Source organism: Python bivittatus, unplaced genomic scaffold (genome assembly GCF_059951505.1).
Source record: "Python bivittatus isolate LINGU-HERP-01145 unplaced genomic scaffold, Pbiv_v1 ctg000520_np1212, whole genome shotgun sequence".
Lineage (NCBI taxonomy): Eukaryota > Metazoa > Chordata > Lepidosauria > Squamata > Pythonidae > Python > Python bivittatus.
The window spans coordinates 482,309-497,911 of NW_028277080.1; the positions used below are offsets into that span (position 1 = coordinate 482,309).

Genomic DNA, 15,603 nt, shown 5'->3' on the forward strand with positions numbered 1-15,603 from the left:
CTGAAAGCTTGGGAACCAAGTACACTCTGTACGCTAGAGTTTGTGACATTCATCTGCTAGAACCAGAGTTTAGCAATCTTTTTTTTTTTTTTTTGGACAATGGCGATGGGGAACACACTCCACTGGACATCTGGGGAGGGACAAAGATCACATAAGGCAGCACAATAGGGGAAGAGCTGTATCTGAGATGTTGGTTGGACCAGATTTTTTCCCCTTATGTTTTTCGAAAGGAATTTTTTGAGTCTTAACATACATTTATGTTATGCTATCTAGGGCTTACATTTCACTTTCCATGCATTACATCCTCACATTAGTGAAAAACTCTCCTCTTGATTTTCAGAAATTATAGACAGAGTCTTGAGGAGTGCAGGAAAAAAAGAGCACAGGTTGGAGACCTCAGGTGACTCAGGGTTTCAAGTTGTCCATCCTTGTGCTAGAGCAGTGTTTTTCAAACTTGGTAAAGTTGCCAAGTTTGAAAAACACTGTGCTAGAGCTTCTGTGAGGACTCTCTACAAATCCTGTACAGTGAATTAGTGTGCTGCAAGTTAAGCAAACCTATAATCCCCAGACAGGCAGGTGGTCTGAGATAAAGGAAGAGGAATAACAGAGGTCACTGCAGCCACACTTGAAAAATACTTTTTCCCAAGTCAGCAACTTTTGCTCTTTCTGTAGTTGGAGTGGAGGGGAGAAAGTTGGGCAGAAGGAGTTGTGTGTTTTCTGTAGGGTCTTTCTGTTCCTCCTTTCCTTGATGTGGTCAGTTTCCATTCCTCCTTCCCCCAAAGGGGAGGGGGAAGAATGGGAGTACATCTTTTTCCCTTTCTCAAGCCCCACATGTTCTCACAGTTCAGCAATAAGATCTTCCCCAGAGGATGAGGGAAAGTCATGGATTGTATTTTCCTCTTTGACCCAGATGTGAATCTAGCAGATAAAGTGCCAGGGAATGAGAAGCTAAACAGAAAAATAAGAATTCTAAGAAAAGAAAAACTCATTTCATTATACTTGTTATTCTTTGCAATTATCATCAAATATACAAGCAGTCAGTCAAAATCAGGCAAAAATACATATATTCTATATTTCTTGTGTATACTCAGCCATATGCTGTACTTAGTATCTGATATACCAAGATAAGCATTGAAAATTAGAGAACTACAGTCATTTATCTAACTCACATATGCACAGAAATCATTTAATTTAATCATGTTCTCTCAGACAAAGTGGGTAGATTGGCCTGTCTAGGATGAAATGGTAATTCCACAAATAAAAAGAAAGAAGGCTGACAGGAAAACCTCCCCTTAATATTGAGTGCATAGACATTGTAGAATCTCAGGTTGGTTCATTATCTTCAAATGAAAAGTACCATATATTGAAGAAGTCTAAAGCAACCATCTATTCAGCATCCATGTTAGATATTTTATTTGCAAATGAGGGCTTCAATTTCTTGCCAAAAGATCTATAAAAATGAATGAGGAAGGGTGCAAGGTGGGTTACAGCTTTGCATTTACTACATTAGGGCTTGCTCTGGAATTCCCTAAATGTGTTGCATAACATTGGATTGTGCAATGGGGGACAGGTGGGCCACACCATGTCCATGTATAGTTCTTTATACATTTGTGATTTGTCTTATTTTTAGTCTGGATTTTATCAAGAAATAAAGATGATGAAAGCTCAAACCAGTAAAAAGGGGGATGATTATAGAGCAACTATGGGAGATCTGCAGGTGACCATGACATCAATTTTATGGTGCTGTAACCTGTTTTCAACACTCCACATGCTCTCACATTCTGTTTGTATATGCTTGTTCAGCTGCAAACTTCAGCTCTTTTCCTTAAGTGCCATACTGAAACTTTGTAGGGCATCTTGGAATGACTTCAACAAAGAAATTCCCAGTTCATTTCCTGTTTCCTGAATAGCAGCATCATACGCTCCAAAGAGGGGAGTAGAAGCCTTGATGTCTTCCCGCTTTGCTTCCAATAAAATCATGTTGAGTTCTTCGGCTATTGTCTCATATTTCTGGTGATCAAATTTTGAAAGATCACTTTCACCAATTGGGTAACTGATGTTATTTGCATAACAATCTCTTGGAACTGGAAATTCAATATATTTCAGCCTTGGAAAATCAATGAAAATATGAAAAAGGCATTTCAAGGCTCGAGAAGATAGAGGATTTCCAAGGAACTTCAGCTCCTGTAATTTCCGACAGGGAACCAACCCTAAAATCAGCATGTTGATATGAATGTCCTGAATGTTGCATTCCTCAAGGGTGAGACTTTTCAGTGTATGAGATGAATGGTTCAGAAGCTTGAAGAAGGTTGATGGGTATAAATCAGCCACATCGTGTCCACTGATATCAAGAGCTTCAAGGCTCTCAGAGTGCAGGCTGTTGGCTAAATAAGCCATGTCAAGATGGTTCAGTGAACAGTTAGAAACGTCCAGCATTTTCAGTGGGGACTTCAAAGGACTGGAAAGTTCAATAAAACCACCAGTTCAATAATTGCACAAAAACAGTTCCATTATACAGCTTTTAAAAACAATAGATTCATAAATATGCATAGGCTACCCTCTGTAACACAGGACTGGAAAATGGCTCTAATGTCAATTTTTAAAAAGGGATCCAGGAAAGTATAGGCCACTTAGCTAGGTAAATTGGTGGAAAAATGGTAATAAAAAATAGAATAGTCACATGGGCATTTGGGCCTATGGATAAATCTTGCTGAAGAACTAGTATGGTTTCTGCAAAGGTAATTCCTGCCTCACTAACTTTTTAGAGTCATTTGAAAGGATCAGCAAATAAATGGATAGGAGTCATTTGCCAGACATTGTTTATCTGGAATTTCAAAAGGCTTTCAACAAAGTCCCTCATCAAAGACTCTGAGCAAATTTAGCAGCCATGGGATAAGAGGAGAAGTCCTCATACAGATCGGTGGCTGATTAAAGTACAGGAAGAAGAAAGTAGAAATAAATTAGTTTCCATTTGCACATAGTAGGGATGTAAACAATAGTGTCCCCAGAACATTTGTATTGGGACTGAGACACTTTATTTTCAAATATTCCAGAATAAGTAGGGGTGAACAGTGGGGAGGCCAAACCAGGGCATGATACCAAATTATTTAGGATGATTAAAATAAAAAAGTGCCCACAAAATTGATGAACATATTGACTCAGAGCTTTTCTTTGTGGCCAAATTAAGTGTTGTCTATCAGTCAATGAGCTGACACAAAACTCTACTAACATAAAATTTGCTGCATATGCACACACACACACACACACACACACACATGCAGCAATCCCTATTCTGCCACAGGCATGAGGCTGCCAGATAGTGATGTCCTTCTTTACGGAGTACAGAGCATATGAAGGAGAGGAGGTGGTGGATTCCCAAATCTTTGTTTCCTTCCCCTCTCACCAAATATCACCAGCCATCCAAAGTCACTGTCCTTAACGTGGGATGGGGTTAGAGAGGAGGCAAATTTTGACCAATGGCTAGATCAGCAGATTTAGCTCTCAGTCAAAACTTAATATGGTTTTGCATGGCTTTAAAAATAGAGAATATTTGCAGCTCAGAGTTGAACTGTGGAGTCCTTGGGGTTCTCTGAGCTTGGTTGCTCTCTTGCAGACGTTTTGTTACCCAACAAGGTAACATCTTCAGTGCTAGAAGGGAGTGGGGTTTGCTCTCTGTTTATACAGTGCAAGGCTTTCTCTTTCCCCCTTCTTTGTGCAGCACCCCTACTGCCAATGTTGGTCAGTTGCTGTCCAGACTAACCTAGATCTCTGAGCCACGGGTCAAGAATGGTCCTGGAAGAGAGGGGGTCTATCTGCATCAGCCTAAAGTGTCCAATAAATCTCTGCCTGATCTCAAACTGCTAGGGGGCCACGTGAGTGCCCCGCCAGTAGAATAGTTGGCGAAATGCATCAGATTGTATGCACAGCAAAACCTGTGTTAAGGGGAAAAACACTTCTTTCCAGTACAATGACTTAAAGCTGTCTCAATGATGGCCTGGGGATCCAATGGAAAAAAAGAACATAAGAACACGGTAGGAAAAAAAGAGATTTCTGGGGTGTATTTGTGCTGCAATTAAATGTTAGGGAGGAAAGGCTTTCAATATTCCATTTCCATCTTTGCAATTCTTAAGAAACACATTTAAAACAACCCTATAAGTATCGTAATACCTTTGTGCAAATCTGCAGTGTGAGAACTACAGCGCAAACCTTTTGCATGGGCTTGGCAACGGTTTGTGCAACATTCCCATATTGTGGGCTTTGTTGTTATGCTTTTCTTGCCCCAAACTTGCCCCCCCCCAAATATGGCAAGGGAAGAATGAGGATGGGGATGGGAATACCATTGGGGGCGGGTGCTCCTCCTTGGCCAATTAGAGGGGGTGCTGGTGGGATCAAGGGCAGTCTGAGAACTGCTGAAGCTTTAGAAGGATAAAGGCATTGCCTTAAGAAGGGGCTTCCTTATGTGCACCTAAATCTATGAATTCAAGCTCCAGTCCGCTTTTAATGTCACATCCCTCCTCAGAAGAAAAGACCTTTCTTAACTTTTGATGATCAAGCTTAGGATTTGTTGACCCCCTATTATTTTAGATTTCTATCGAAAGACACATATTCCATGCCAGGATGGTGGCTTAAATAATGAATTCAATAGCTGCCAATCATTTCTTTTCTGCCTCTGACTTGGCAAGAATAATGATCGTATCACTGATACTGTATACAGTAGCTTTGATAATTGGCACTCAGGAAGTGCCAGCAAAATAGTTTTGGGGTAAAAAATTAGATCTTCTACAGAATTGCTTTTGATAGCAAGTTACAACTGAGGTATTGTTTTCATATGTGAATACAAATACTTGGTTTAGAAAGAGACTTTCCTTTGGTTCTATCATTTAGGACTTTATCAAACCCCAAACAGAAAAATTTCCAAAATTGCTGTATTTTTAAAGTCATGATTAGCAAGCTACATATCAATCTTCTACCCAAGGAATAAGTCCCACTGAAAAGGGGCTTCCTTTTCAGTAGAGATATATAGATATGCTCCCTAAGCTGAAGGAAATGGTAAGGAAATTAAAGAACTGAAAAAAGACACTGTTGCACACAGTAGTGTAACGTGTGCCCACCGGATGTCCCTGCTCAGAACTATTAATTTCAGGCATAAAAATGTCTCCTATATTGCAGTTTGAAAATCGTTCAGCAGAATATTCTATCTGGAAATCCCCATAGGAGCATTTCGTTGGTCTCTCATTAAACATTGGCCTGCGCCACTGAAAATCTGAGCTCACTTCTCTTAGCTAGAACTTCTGCGAGGCAATTTGAGCCAGTTGATTTCTGTCAGATTGAATTTCTTTTCAACTAAGATTGGAATAATATGGAATCATCCTGGTGAGTGAGTGACTTGTTATCAATTACACAGCAACACGCAACTGCTGTTTCTCCTACAGCACCATGGTTTCTTCCCAACAGCAGTAACAGCTGCTTTATGGCTATACCTCATCCTTTCTTCATGCATTTCCAACTGCACGGCACTGACTCCCCAGCAAAAGCAATCTGGAATGCATTACCTGAGTAGTTTACGGATCCGTCCTGTGAGGGTGGAAAATGCCAGGCTCACTTCTGTCAGCTGACTCATCTGGCTGAGCTTTTCCCCAATTCTTGAAAGAATGGCTTCATCCTCTGGTGTGAACTTTCTCACATCAAAGGTCCCAGCTGGCAGTGTGAGTGATGTTAGTTTAGGAAAGTGGACATTATTAAAAAGCACTTGCAAATGTTCCATTTGGAGCCTAACATTGTGGACCACTTCAAATTTGCCCAGCGAAGAGGGTTCTGTGAGCTTTATGATGTAGAAGAGCTTCCTTAGAGCCAGATTGTCCACCCGGAAGGCTTTGCAATGGATTTTGAGTGGGCAGTGGCACCTCATTAGCAGAGCCTGGACAACCACCTCATAGCTTCGTTCAGTAACAAAGATGTCGGCCAAGACATCAATAGAGATCTCAAACACATCCGGACGGAAGGGCAACTCTTGCATGTCAACCAGCAGATCATAGCAGGTCCTTGAGAGCAGCTCTGTCCGGGCCCAGCGTCCCATTGTTTTTCTACAGGGGCAGAGCTGAACTTCAACATCCTTTATGCCTGTTAAATCCACAGTTTTGAGTCGTTTTGCATAGGGCGATGAGCAATTCAGGACATAGTCTTTCAAACCAGCTAGGCAGCTGGCCAGACACAAAGAACAGGCTCGGTTACTGATGTCTTCAGGGTGATCAGCTGTCTTCCCCAGCAGCTTCCCAACATTGAATTCTGGCAGTGGCCAGTTCTCTACCAGGTCATGAATCACCTCCACCTGCTCCTGTAAGTAGCTTGCCTTAAAAAGAAGAGGAAAAAGGTTGTGCGCAAGATGGCTCAAGTTCTGTCTTACCAACTGCGCCTTGGATACCAGAACTTCAGCACTTAGGAACCGTAGCGAGTGCATTGCTGCTGTGTGATTCTGTCAGTTACTCAGGATCTGTTTTTCTGACCGAGAAACCCTCTCTCTTATCATCTTCTATTTTTAGCTGCAGCTGCTGTGGTGGAGATTGGGAGTATGTGGATCTGGGAAGGCAACAGTCACATCACATGCTAAGTTTAAGCTACTATTTTGGTATCAGACATAAATCTGGCATCTTTAATGTCCTGAATTAGGTTCACAGGGGGTCATTTGCATAATCTTTTGTGAACGAGAGCTTTTAACTTGCAAAGTCAAACTTACACTAGGTATTTCCTTAAAAGTGTTTGCAGTCACCTTGTTAAAGATAATTCTCTTCTACTTCCCAAAGGCAGCTTCCAAAATAAATGTTTGCAACATGTAAATCAACAATACATTTTTAAACCATTAAATCACCTAGCCATAAAATTAATCACTAGCAAAGGTTAGCAGTGTCTCAGGGAAACATGTTTTTACTGAGGTGTTTTACCTGATTTTTTTTTAAAAAAAAATTTAATGATTTTTATCTCAGGACTTAAAATTCATCATGTCATGTGGCAAAGAACGCAAGATTTGCTGGAGCAAATCAATGTCCATCTAGTCTAGTGGTTCATTTCCAGCAAATGATTCTGCTATGAAACTCCCCAGTTGCTGATAGTCTTGATGATCAGAGATACCCTGCCTCTAAGTTGAGCCATCAGAGTCATGTCACAGTGCCAATTTTTAAAAAACACTCATAAATTTCAGGAATTAATGGCTGGAAAGGCTCAGTATAAAAATGAAGGAAAAAATGTATTACTCCAATAAAGACTTGGATGGTACAAATCTCTCCATTATCTTTCCACTGTAAAAAGATACCATACAGTGTTTAGTCAACCCACAAATCAGCTCCAGCTACATACAGTAGTCATGCAATTCAGCTTACGTACTGTTAGAGCTCTACTACCAAATTAGATGTGTTCAGAGTGCAACTTCCAGAACTGCCATCCAGCGCAGCCAATACATCTGGAGGACTTCCAGGGGTAAACACTGCCCTGTCAAAATGGCAACATGCAGAAGAACTTCTGGACTTCTGTAAAAGAGATCAAGGGTGACAACATCATGCCACAGAACAGGTCCAACTGTCCCGCCTACTGCAGCCTTATTTCCCCCAGATAACAGTAAGCTCCTACATAGGGTTGCGGCCAGCGTTTTCTCCTTTTTCTCTCTCCATTTTCTCATGTTTTCATTTTTGGGAGAGCTGGGTTAAACTCTGTTAAACCAATGTTAGAAGTTAAACTTAAATTCTTTCATGTGTTTCCCACTGCAAAATAGGAAGAAATGATGGCATCAGTTCTTAGCAGTTATGGGCAGAGGCAGCTGTAGGTTTACAAAAAAGGGGGCTTGGGGTTTTATGTGCCCCAGGAATGCTGGTTGCTCACCCTTCCAATAGAGTAACCTATGGCAGTAATTCAGTGTTTGTTTGTCTGCTTTTAATTCCACTTATTAGCATGTTATTTACCAGATGGCTATTTCACAGGAGGCAAATTCTAAAATCCAAATGTTGTTGTTGTTTAGTCGCTAAGTCGTGTCCGACTCTTCGTGACCCCATGAACCATATTGCGCCAGGCCTTCCTGTCCTAAAAGAAAGGTCCGAAAAGAAGGTCCGATGCTGTAAAGAACAAAATCCAAATGCTGTAGACATTTGGATGGTTTCACAGCCAACTTGTGGGTTTCTTTGACATAGCTGGCAAGTCAATGTTGGGTAGAGAAGGCAGGGGTAGACCCATTAACAGAGCAAGTTGATCCCCCCTCTCCCCGTGACTTCCTACTGTGCTGTCACCTGATCAGTTGTGTCAGGTCCCAGCTTCTTCCTGCTTCAGTCATGCGGTGTTTGTTTGTTTGTATCACTGCACATGCCTGGTGGTGGTGGTGTGAGAATGCAGAGCACTAATCATCTCACTCCATTGATCATTCTACATCCCTCTTTGGAAGAGCCTTAAATGCATCCCCATCTAATTGTTTTTAGGAGATGGTTTTCTCATGCCTCAGTTAAACTATAGATATGAAGGGTAAATTCCAAGGTTGACACTTGATATTCCTCTATTTTATTGTTTATGATGGCCATTTGTTTCCATTCAGTTCCTGTATGACCATTATTTCCACACTATTTCACCTTCTGAGAGGACTCTTTTGCCACCTTTAGATCCCTTAAACTTAGAGGCTTATCCCTTAAAGGCTAATTCAAAATTGAATGTACAAAGTGTCCTTTAAAGGATAGTTTCCTCCTTCTTCACCCCTCCTTCCTGCGTGTTGGGCACAAATTGCGCAGGTTGACGGTAGTCAGCCTTAAGCATTCAAAAATTGTTTGGCAAGAAGATAACCCAGTCCAGGAAGATTAACAGGAACAGGAATTATTTGTAACAATTCAGTAAGAGGGAATGTAGTATTGTATATGATTCCTGAGTAAAGTATGAGGGTGCAGCAAAATGTGGGCATAGTTTTGGTGTTAGCCTGGAGAACTTCCATGCCTCTGGGTACATGATTCAACAATTGCTCATCGGTAGATCCATCTGCAGACCAAAACCATGATTGGCAGCGATCAATGCTAGCAATCACAGGAAATTGTAGTTAGTAAAAAGGCGTCATAAGAAATGAGGAGGTAAAGGTGTCAGAGGTTATGAAGCAAATATTTGCAACCTGCAGGATCTTAACTCTTCTATATTTTCATTTTATAAAAGGAACAACTCCCTGAAGTTGTGCTTAACACTGATGGGTACATGGGCATGTCCATGGAGTTTTCTAACTGGCCCTAAAGTGATAAGAATATGTAAAACCTTTTCTCATTGTGTCTTCCATCTCATATTCAGTGTCAATCTTCTCTAACCTGGCCTTTAGATGTGTTGAATTGCAAGTCCTATGATCCCAAACCAGCATCATCAGTGGTCCTGTAAATAAGGATGATGTCCATTGTAGTCTTGTCATATATTGGGAAAACAGCCCAATATAATCTCCCTACTATTTGGGGAGTCACTGGTTTAGCAGCAGGGGACAACAGTCTTTCAGAGGAGCCAGCAGTCTTTTCCAAAAAAGAAATCTTACAAGTTTGTCTGTTGTCACTGCCAAGCATGTTGTTGCTTGAATCTCATGAGATGTGATAATTTCACACCAATGTTTAATTCTAAGAAAAATGTTTTTTATTTCATTTAGAATTCTGTGGATGGTGTCTAAGAGTGTCACAAGATCTGTCAAGATCATAAGCCTGTCAATCCCAATCAACTTAGTTGTGTTGGACTTGATAAAAATGGAATAAGACTTCCAAGGCTGATTAGTGACGTTCAGGAAACAGTAACATTAAAGTAAATCTCCAGATACAGGTAGTCCTTAGTTTAAGAACGAGTTCCGTTCCCAAGGTCTGTCCTTATGTCGAATTTGTATATAAGCCGGAACAGTATTATTGTATAATACTGTATCAGTAGTATTGTGTAATTAACTCAAACCATTGTGTATTTAACTTGAATTTTGCTACAGTAGATTCTGTTCTTAACTATGGGTCATCTGTAATCCAGGGACTACCTGTATTTAATGAGGATGAACAATGTTTGCTCCCAGCCTTTTGACTCAGCATAATTAGGGCTAAGAAATCGTCATTGTCATGCGTGTCAACATACCATTGCAACATTTACTTTTTCTGATGGTGGTAAAATTCCTTTAAAAAAAAAAAAAAAAAAGTTAAAACCATAACTAGACTTTGCTATGCTTTTGCAATAGCTGGAATGGTTTGTTTTGTTTTTTGCAAACAACATTCATCTGTAGCGTAACTGCTACCTACGCGCAATATTGAAAAACACCATTGAAAAATATTGATAGATAAATCAAGAAAGTCAAGGGCATTTGATTATTTAATCAAGTGTTCTCCAACACAATGCTTAGATGTCTCGAACCAGCTCCCATGATCTTCAGCCAGCATGATGTACAGGAATGCTAGCTGGTGAATACTGGATGTGCCGCACATATGGAAAGCACCAGGTTGAACAGCCCACATTTTCTAAATACAAAAAGAAGAATGTTTAGTTTGTGTTTTTTAATGCTTAGATGAGGTTACTGTATATCTTAGCATTTGAAAATTAGGACCTTCTGGAAAGAGAGAACCACGAAAAATTGACTTGACTGCATACAGTACATTCATTCATTCTCTTTTAGCGCAGGGAATGCGAATGCCCGATTAAATCAGCTGAGGATCCTTGGTTGCTCCCAAGTGGGACTAAGGCAGGACTTCTCAATATAAAATCTCTACCAGCGTTTATTGCATGAAATCACAAGTTTCTACAACCTGAACCAGGGTTTGCAGTCTGAGATCAGAAGTCTGTGCCATTAGAATAAATGTTTGTGATGTGAAATCGCGTCTCAGAAACATAAACCAGTGTTTGAATAAGCTTTCTCTTGTTCATTCTCTTAACCAGGTCTAGTACACACACACAAATAAACAAACAACAAAAAGCAGCCTTAAACCACCCAAAACCCTGAACTGCATCTTCTAACAGCCCAAGGGCAGCACCACTCCTCTCTTTTTCCTTGCTGGTTGATTTCCCTCTCTTTCGTGCACCAATCAGGAGGCAGCAAGAATGATGTTCTTTCCCAGAGACTACTGCTCGGGAAACAGAGTGTCTATCTCTTCCCTAAAGGTTATACATCACTGCCACCAATCACTGCACACCACTGCCACCTCGGCTGCCCCATTCCAGAACATCTGGGATTAGAGTTCAATCATTAACATTTGGGATACTTCTTCCTGCAAGAGATGTGTCTGGGAAAATTTGTATTATGGTAATCCTAGTTTTGATCACTTTGTATATACAGGTAGTCCTTGACTTATGACCACAATTTACATCACTAAGCGATGTGGTCATAAAGTGAGACATCACATGACCGCATCGCTTAGTGGTGGCAATCCCAGCAATCCCCCTTACTGTTCTTAAGCAAATTTCACTGGTCATTAGCCAAGGACCTACCCCAATCCAAGCCATTCTGGATTTGGTCCCTCACAGCCTTGAGCCTCAGTAAGGTAACAGACTGCCTCCAACTCCCCCCACCTACCTATCCCCCCTCATCTCTGCCCTTTTAGCCACCCTGCACCCTGCCTTGCAGGGCAGCAAACAGCCCCAGAACTTCACAGCTCTAGGGTTGCTTGCCACGTTGTGGCTCAGGGGCTTCTTGATGCACCACGGCTCTGGGGCTGCAAAAAGCCCCTGAGCCACAATGCAGTGCAAAGCTGCAGCCACCTCTGGAAGCCCCAGCCAGCCCCGGCATGTGCCAGCAAGCGCCAGTAAGCATTCATTCGCTCAGCTCCCTTCTCTCACAGTTCCCCACACCAACCTTTTGTGCCCATCCACCACAGCTGAAGCAGAAGTGTCTCGCTGCCTTTGCTGTCTCCTTTTTCAACCCAGCTTCTCCAGCAAATGTTTCCTACATGTGGCTCCCCAGCCCAGCCCAGCCCAGCCCAGCCCAGCCCAGCCCAGCAGCATGGCACAAATAAGAATGCCAGCCAATGGGGGAGGCTGGAAGCAGTTTTGCCCAATTGGAAGGCCCTCAAAAAGCTGTGCTGCCTGGGAAGGTTTTCCAAAGACAGCGCAGACATGCAGTTCTGGGGCTGCTTGCCACGCCACAAGGCAGGGTGCAGGGCGGCCAAAAGGGCAGGGATGGGTGGCAAGGTAGGTAGGTGGGGGGAAATGAAGTGCCCCTGTGGTCATAAGTGTGGGCAGGTTGTTAAGCACTTGAATTTTGATCATGTGACCACAGGGGCATTGCAACGGCCATAACTTTGGGGACCAGTCGTAAGTCAATTTTTTCCAGCACTCTTGTAACTTCAAATGATTGTTGAATGAATGGTTGTAAATCGAGGACTACCTGTATCATTAATTAAGATGATATCTGTCAGGCTCTTTGGCAGCTGCTTAAAACCAAAAATAATTCTTTCCAAGTGCAATCCTCACAGGGTTCTCATTAGCAAGATTTATTGAAAAAATGGAGTGGGGTTGCAAGAATTCCAGCAGTTGAACTATTTCACCACATAATGAGGGAGCCTTTCTATGATCCATGAAGTAGATCTTTTAATTGATACTGGAGAACCTTGCAGCTGGCTTTTTTACATAATAAGCTCCTGAATCTTTATTAGGTTGGGAATCAAGAAACACAGTACATGTGGTTCTTCGTTAATGACAGTAATTGGGACCAGGAAGTCTGTTGCTAAGTGACATGGTTGTAAAGTGACTTATGACAGCAGTCCTGAAAGTTCCAGTTGCAGTCATTAGGTGAATCCTGTGCAGTCGTTAGGCACAACATCATGTGATCGCCATTTGCAACCTCCTGCTGACTTCCCCATTGACTTTGCTTGTTGAAAGCCAGCAGTGAAGGTCACAAATGGTGATCATGTGACCGCAGGATGCTGTGACATCGTAATTGCAAGCTGGTTGCCAAGCACCTGAATTGCAATCATGTGACTGTGGGGACACTGCAATGGCCACAGCTTCAAGGACCGGCCATAAGTCTCTTTTTTCAGCTCCGTCATAACTTCAAACAGTTGCTGAACAAGTTGTCATTAACCAAGGACTACATGTATTCTAGGTTGTTTGATAGGTCTTGGAAGGCCAGGCTAATAAGGCTTGGAAAGATCAGGTTGAGACCATGGGTGAAAACACTTGAATCCAAGTTGACTATTGCCTAAAGCTCTGGTTTTCTAAAGGTTAACTTCCTGGCTACAAAAATAACCCTTGGTTCATTGTCTATTGACCTGGAATGGCAGTATTCACAACACCCTGACCCCATCCCTTGGCCAAAGAATGAGTATTGCCTATTTTCCTTCACTACAAAATCAACAACAAAGGAAAATCAGTTGGACCTAAGCTGAAGCAGAAGCCTCATTTATAATTCATGTGGTTGATCTCACCTTTACAAGCCAGAGAACCAACTCCTCCCTGACTTATTGATTCAATGTATGTGAATCACACTGGGAGATATTAGTTGACCAAAGCTGGAATATATCTAGTTACCACAGAAATAAATAATAAGGTACTGTATGTACTTAAGTGAAGTCCCTGAACCTCAAGCACAACATGAAATACCTATCTCTCCATTGACCAATACAAGGCTGAAGGTCACTCTTCTGGTAATTATACCAGGTCAAGGCCATCAAAGATTTAATGTCATCAGCCTATTGTTGTTGTTGTTGTTGTTGTTGTTGTTGTTGTTGTTATTATTATTATTATTATTATTTTATTTATATAGCTGCCTATCTCACACAAAGTGACTCTGGGCAGCGTATAACAATTAAAAAAATAAATACATAAAAACAATTACAAATAAAAAAAACTGTAAAGAACACACAAAATAGGAGGGGATAAAATGAATAAGGGAGCAATTGTAAAATCTCCCCGGTCCCCTGGGGGCCTCAGGCCTGATCACATAGCCAGGTCTTGAGGGACTCGTGGAATGTTAAGAGGGATGGAGCTAATCTCACTTCTGGTGGGAGAAGATTCCACAACGTGGGCACCATGGCAGAGAAGGCCCACCTCCTTGGACCTGCCAAATGTAATTCTCTAGCAGACGGGACCCGCAGCATGCCTCTCTACCAGATCTGATGGGATGTAGAAAATGTTGCACTTCCTTCCCCTTTGCTGAAAGGGGTCTTGCTTGGAAAAGGCAAACAATTCTCAGGAATTGACTAAACTAGACTTCATCTACAACTGTCCAGGTTCAAGTAAGTCCCAAAGTCCTAACCACACACTTCCATGAAGAGACTGCAGCAAGCCCTCTCTAGCAGGGTTGCTATACGTGGCCTGCAAGATTTCAGACAACCACCAGATGGCAGCAGAGAGTGATAACGTGATGTATCTCTTTGCTGCCATCTACAGTCATCTGGATTTGAGCATTCTAGGTATGGTAGTCTTGTCTCTAGGAGCACTCCTTTGGTGGACAGTTATACATCATCAAAAAAACAGAGCCCAAATGTATTTTTAAAGCACACTTAGACAGGCCTCACAAAAAAAGTTGCCCTTACATAACACCACCAACTAAAATAAACATAGGGCTGATCTCTTCCTATCTGTTTCTCCGTAGACAGCGTACTGGATATTTGTCACTGCTGAGGCCAGTTCTCAGTTTCATCCAAACTTGAAGAAAGACTTACATTAAGGTGACCTGCTCTTCTGGCCTCCAAAACCAGAAATGAGTCTAATCCAGCTATCCTATTTATCCACCATTGTCATTCGTTCCTTTCAAATTTAAATCATTTAACCCAGGGCTAGTGCCAGACCAGATCAGTTCTTTTGTTCAGTAAAGGCTCAGGATATCACAGAAGTAAGCATGGGGATGCGTGAGAATTATATTTTCAGCCAAACTAGTTCAAAGAAATACCAGGAGCTAATTCAAAATCTTTTCAATGCTTGGTTGAATCATTATGTCTTTAGATATACATAGCCCCGTGAGTATGATTAGGCATTGTTATTACTTGCTGGGAAATTAATATAAATCAGGTGAAGTGCTCCAAAGATGACTAATAGTTCAATTAGTAATTCTTTGCTCAGAGAATGATAAAAATAATTTTTTCTTGAGTATGCTATAGGATATGCTGGTTTCATACATAACCATCTAACAAGGTTAATCTGAAAACTACCAATAGAAATTATTTAGCTTTAACTGGAGAAAAAATTATGTGAGATGCTAAGGAGATCCAAGTTAGTAGCATATCTGATTGTTGTTGTTTTGTCTTGTGTGTTACCTTTGCTCTTGCAACTCTCTTTTCAGTGCTTCCAAATTCTTAAAATGTCAGCTTCCCATCCATTGCTCATGTTAACTTTTGAGGTATGCTCAGGAAGCCTTAGAAGAGTGACTCTGTTTATTTCTATCCCATTTTTCCTCTAGGAGCTCCAAGTACTGTTCTTCCTCCCCCAACCTTTTTTCCACCACAACAACCCTGTTAGATAGGATGGGCTGAAAGGGAGCAACTGGCCCAAGAAACTTAGAGAATAGACTTGGAACGTGGGTCCAAACTCTTAATCATAAAGTCCAATTTGTATATGGAAAAGTTCTTTGGGATGAAGCAGCAAGGAGTCAAAGTAAATGAATGTGATTGCTGTTCCCTCAACATGTTGCTCAGCAAATACAATTCATTTGTAGGA

The 15,603-nt window shown here is 41.5% G+C and overlaps 1 protein-coding gene across 1 annotated transcript; it reads right to left on the reverse strand.

The window, feature by feature from the left end:
- Positions 1–798: 798 nt before the first annotated feature.
- Positions 799–6,499, reverse strand: LRRC14B (leucine rich repeat containing 14B). Its single transcript, XM_007427027.3, has 2 exons — positions 5,553–6,499; positions 799–2,458 (listed from the first exon to the last, which is right to left on the reverse strand). The coding sequence occupies exons 1-2, from the start codon at positions 6,455–6,457 to the stop codon at positions 1,813–1,815; spliced, it is 1,551 nt and encodes a 516-aa protein (XP_007427089.1). The 5' UTR covers positions 6,458–6,499; the 3' UTR covers positions 799–1,812.
- Positions 6,500–15,603: the final 9,104 nt, after the last annotated feature.

Excerpts from the sequence above, each read along its gene's own strand:
- LRRC14B (XM_007427027.3), bottom strand. The coding sequence starts at position 6,457 with ATGCACTCGCTACGGTTCCTAAGTGCTGAAGTTCTGGTATCCAAGGCG. Across the intron at positions 2,459-5,552 it reads CGGATCCGTAAACTACTCAG|TCCTTTGAAGTCCCCACTGA; the intron begins GTAATGCATTCC and ends TGAACTTTCCAG.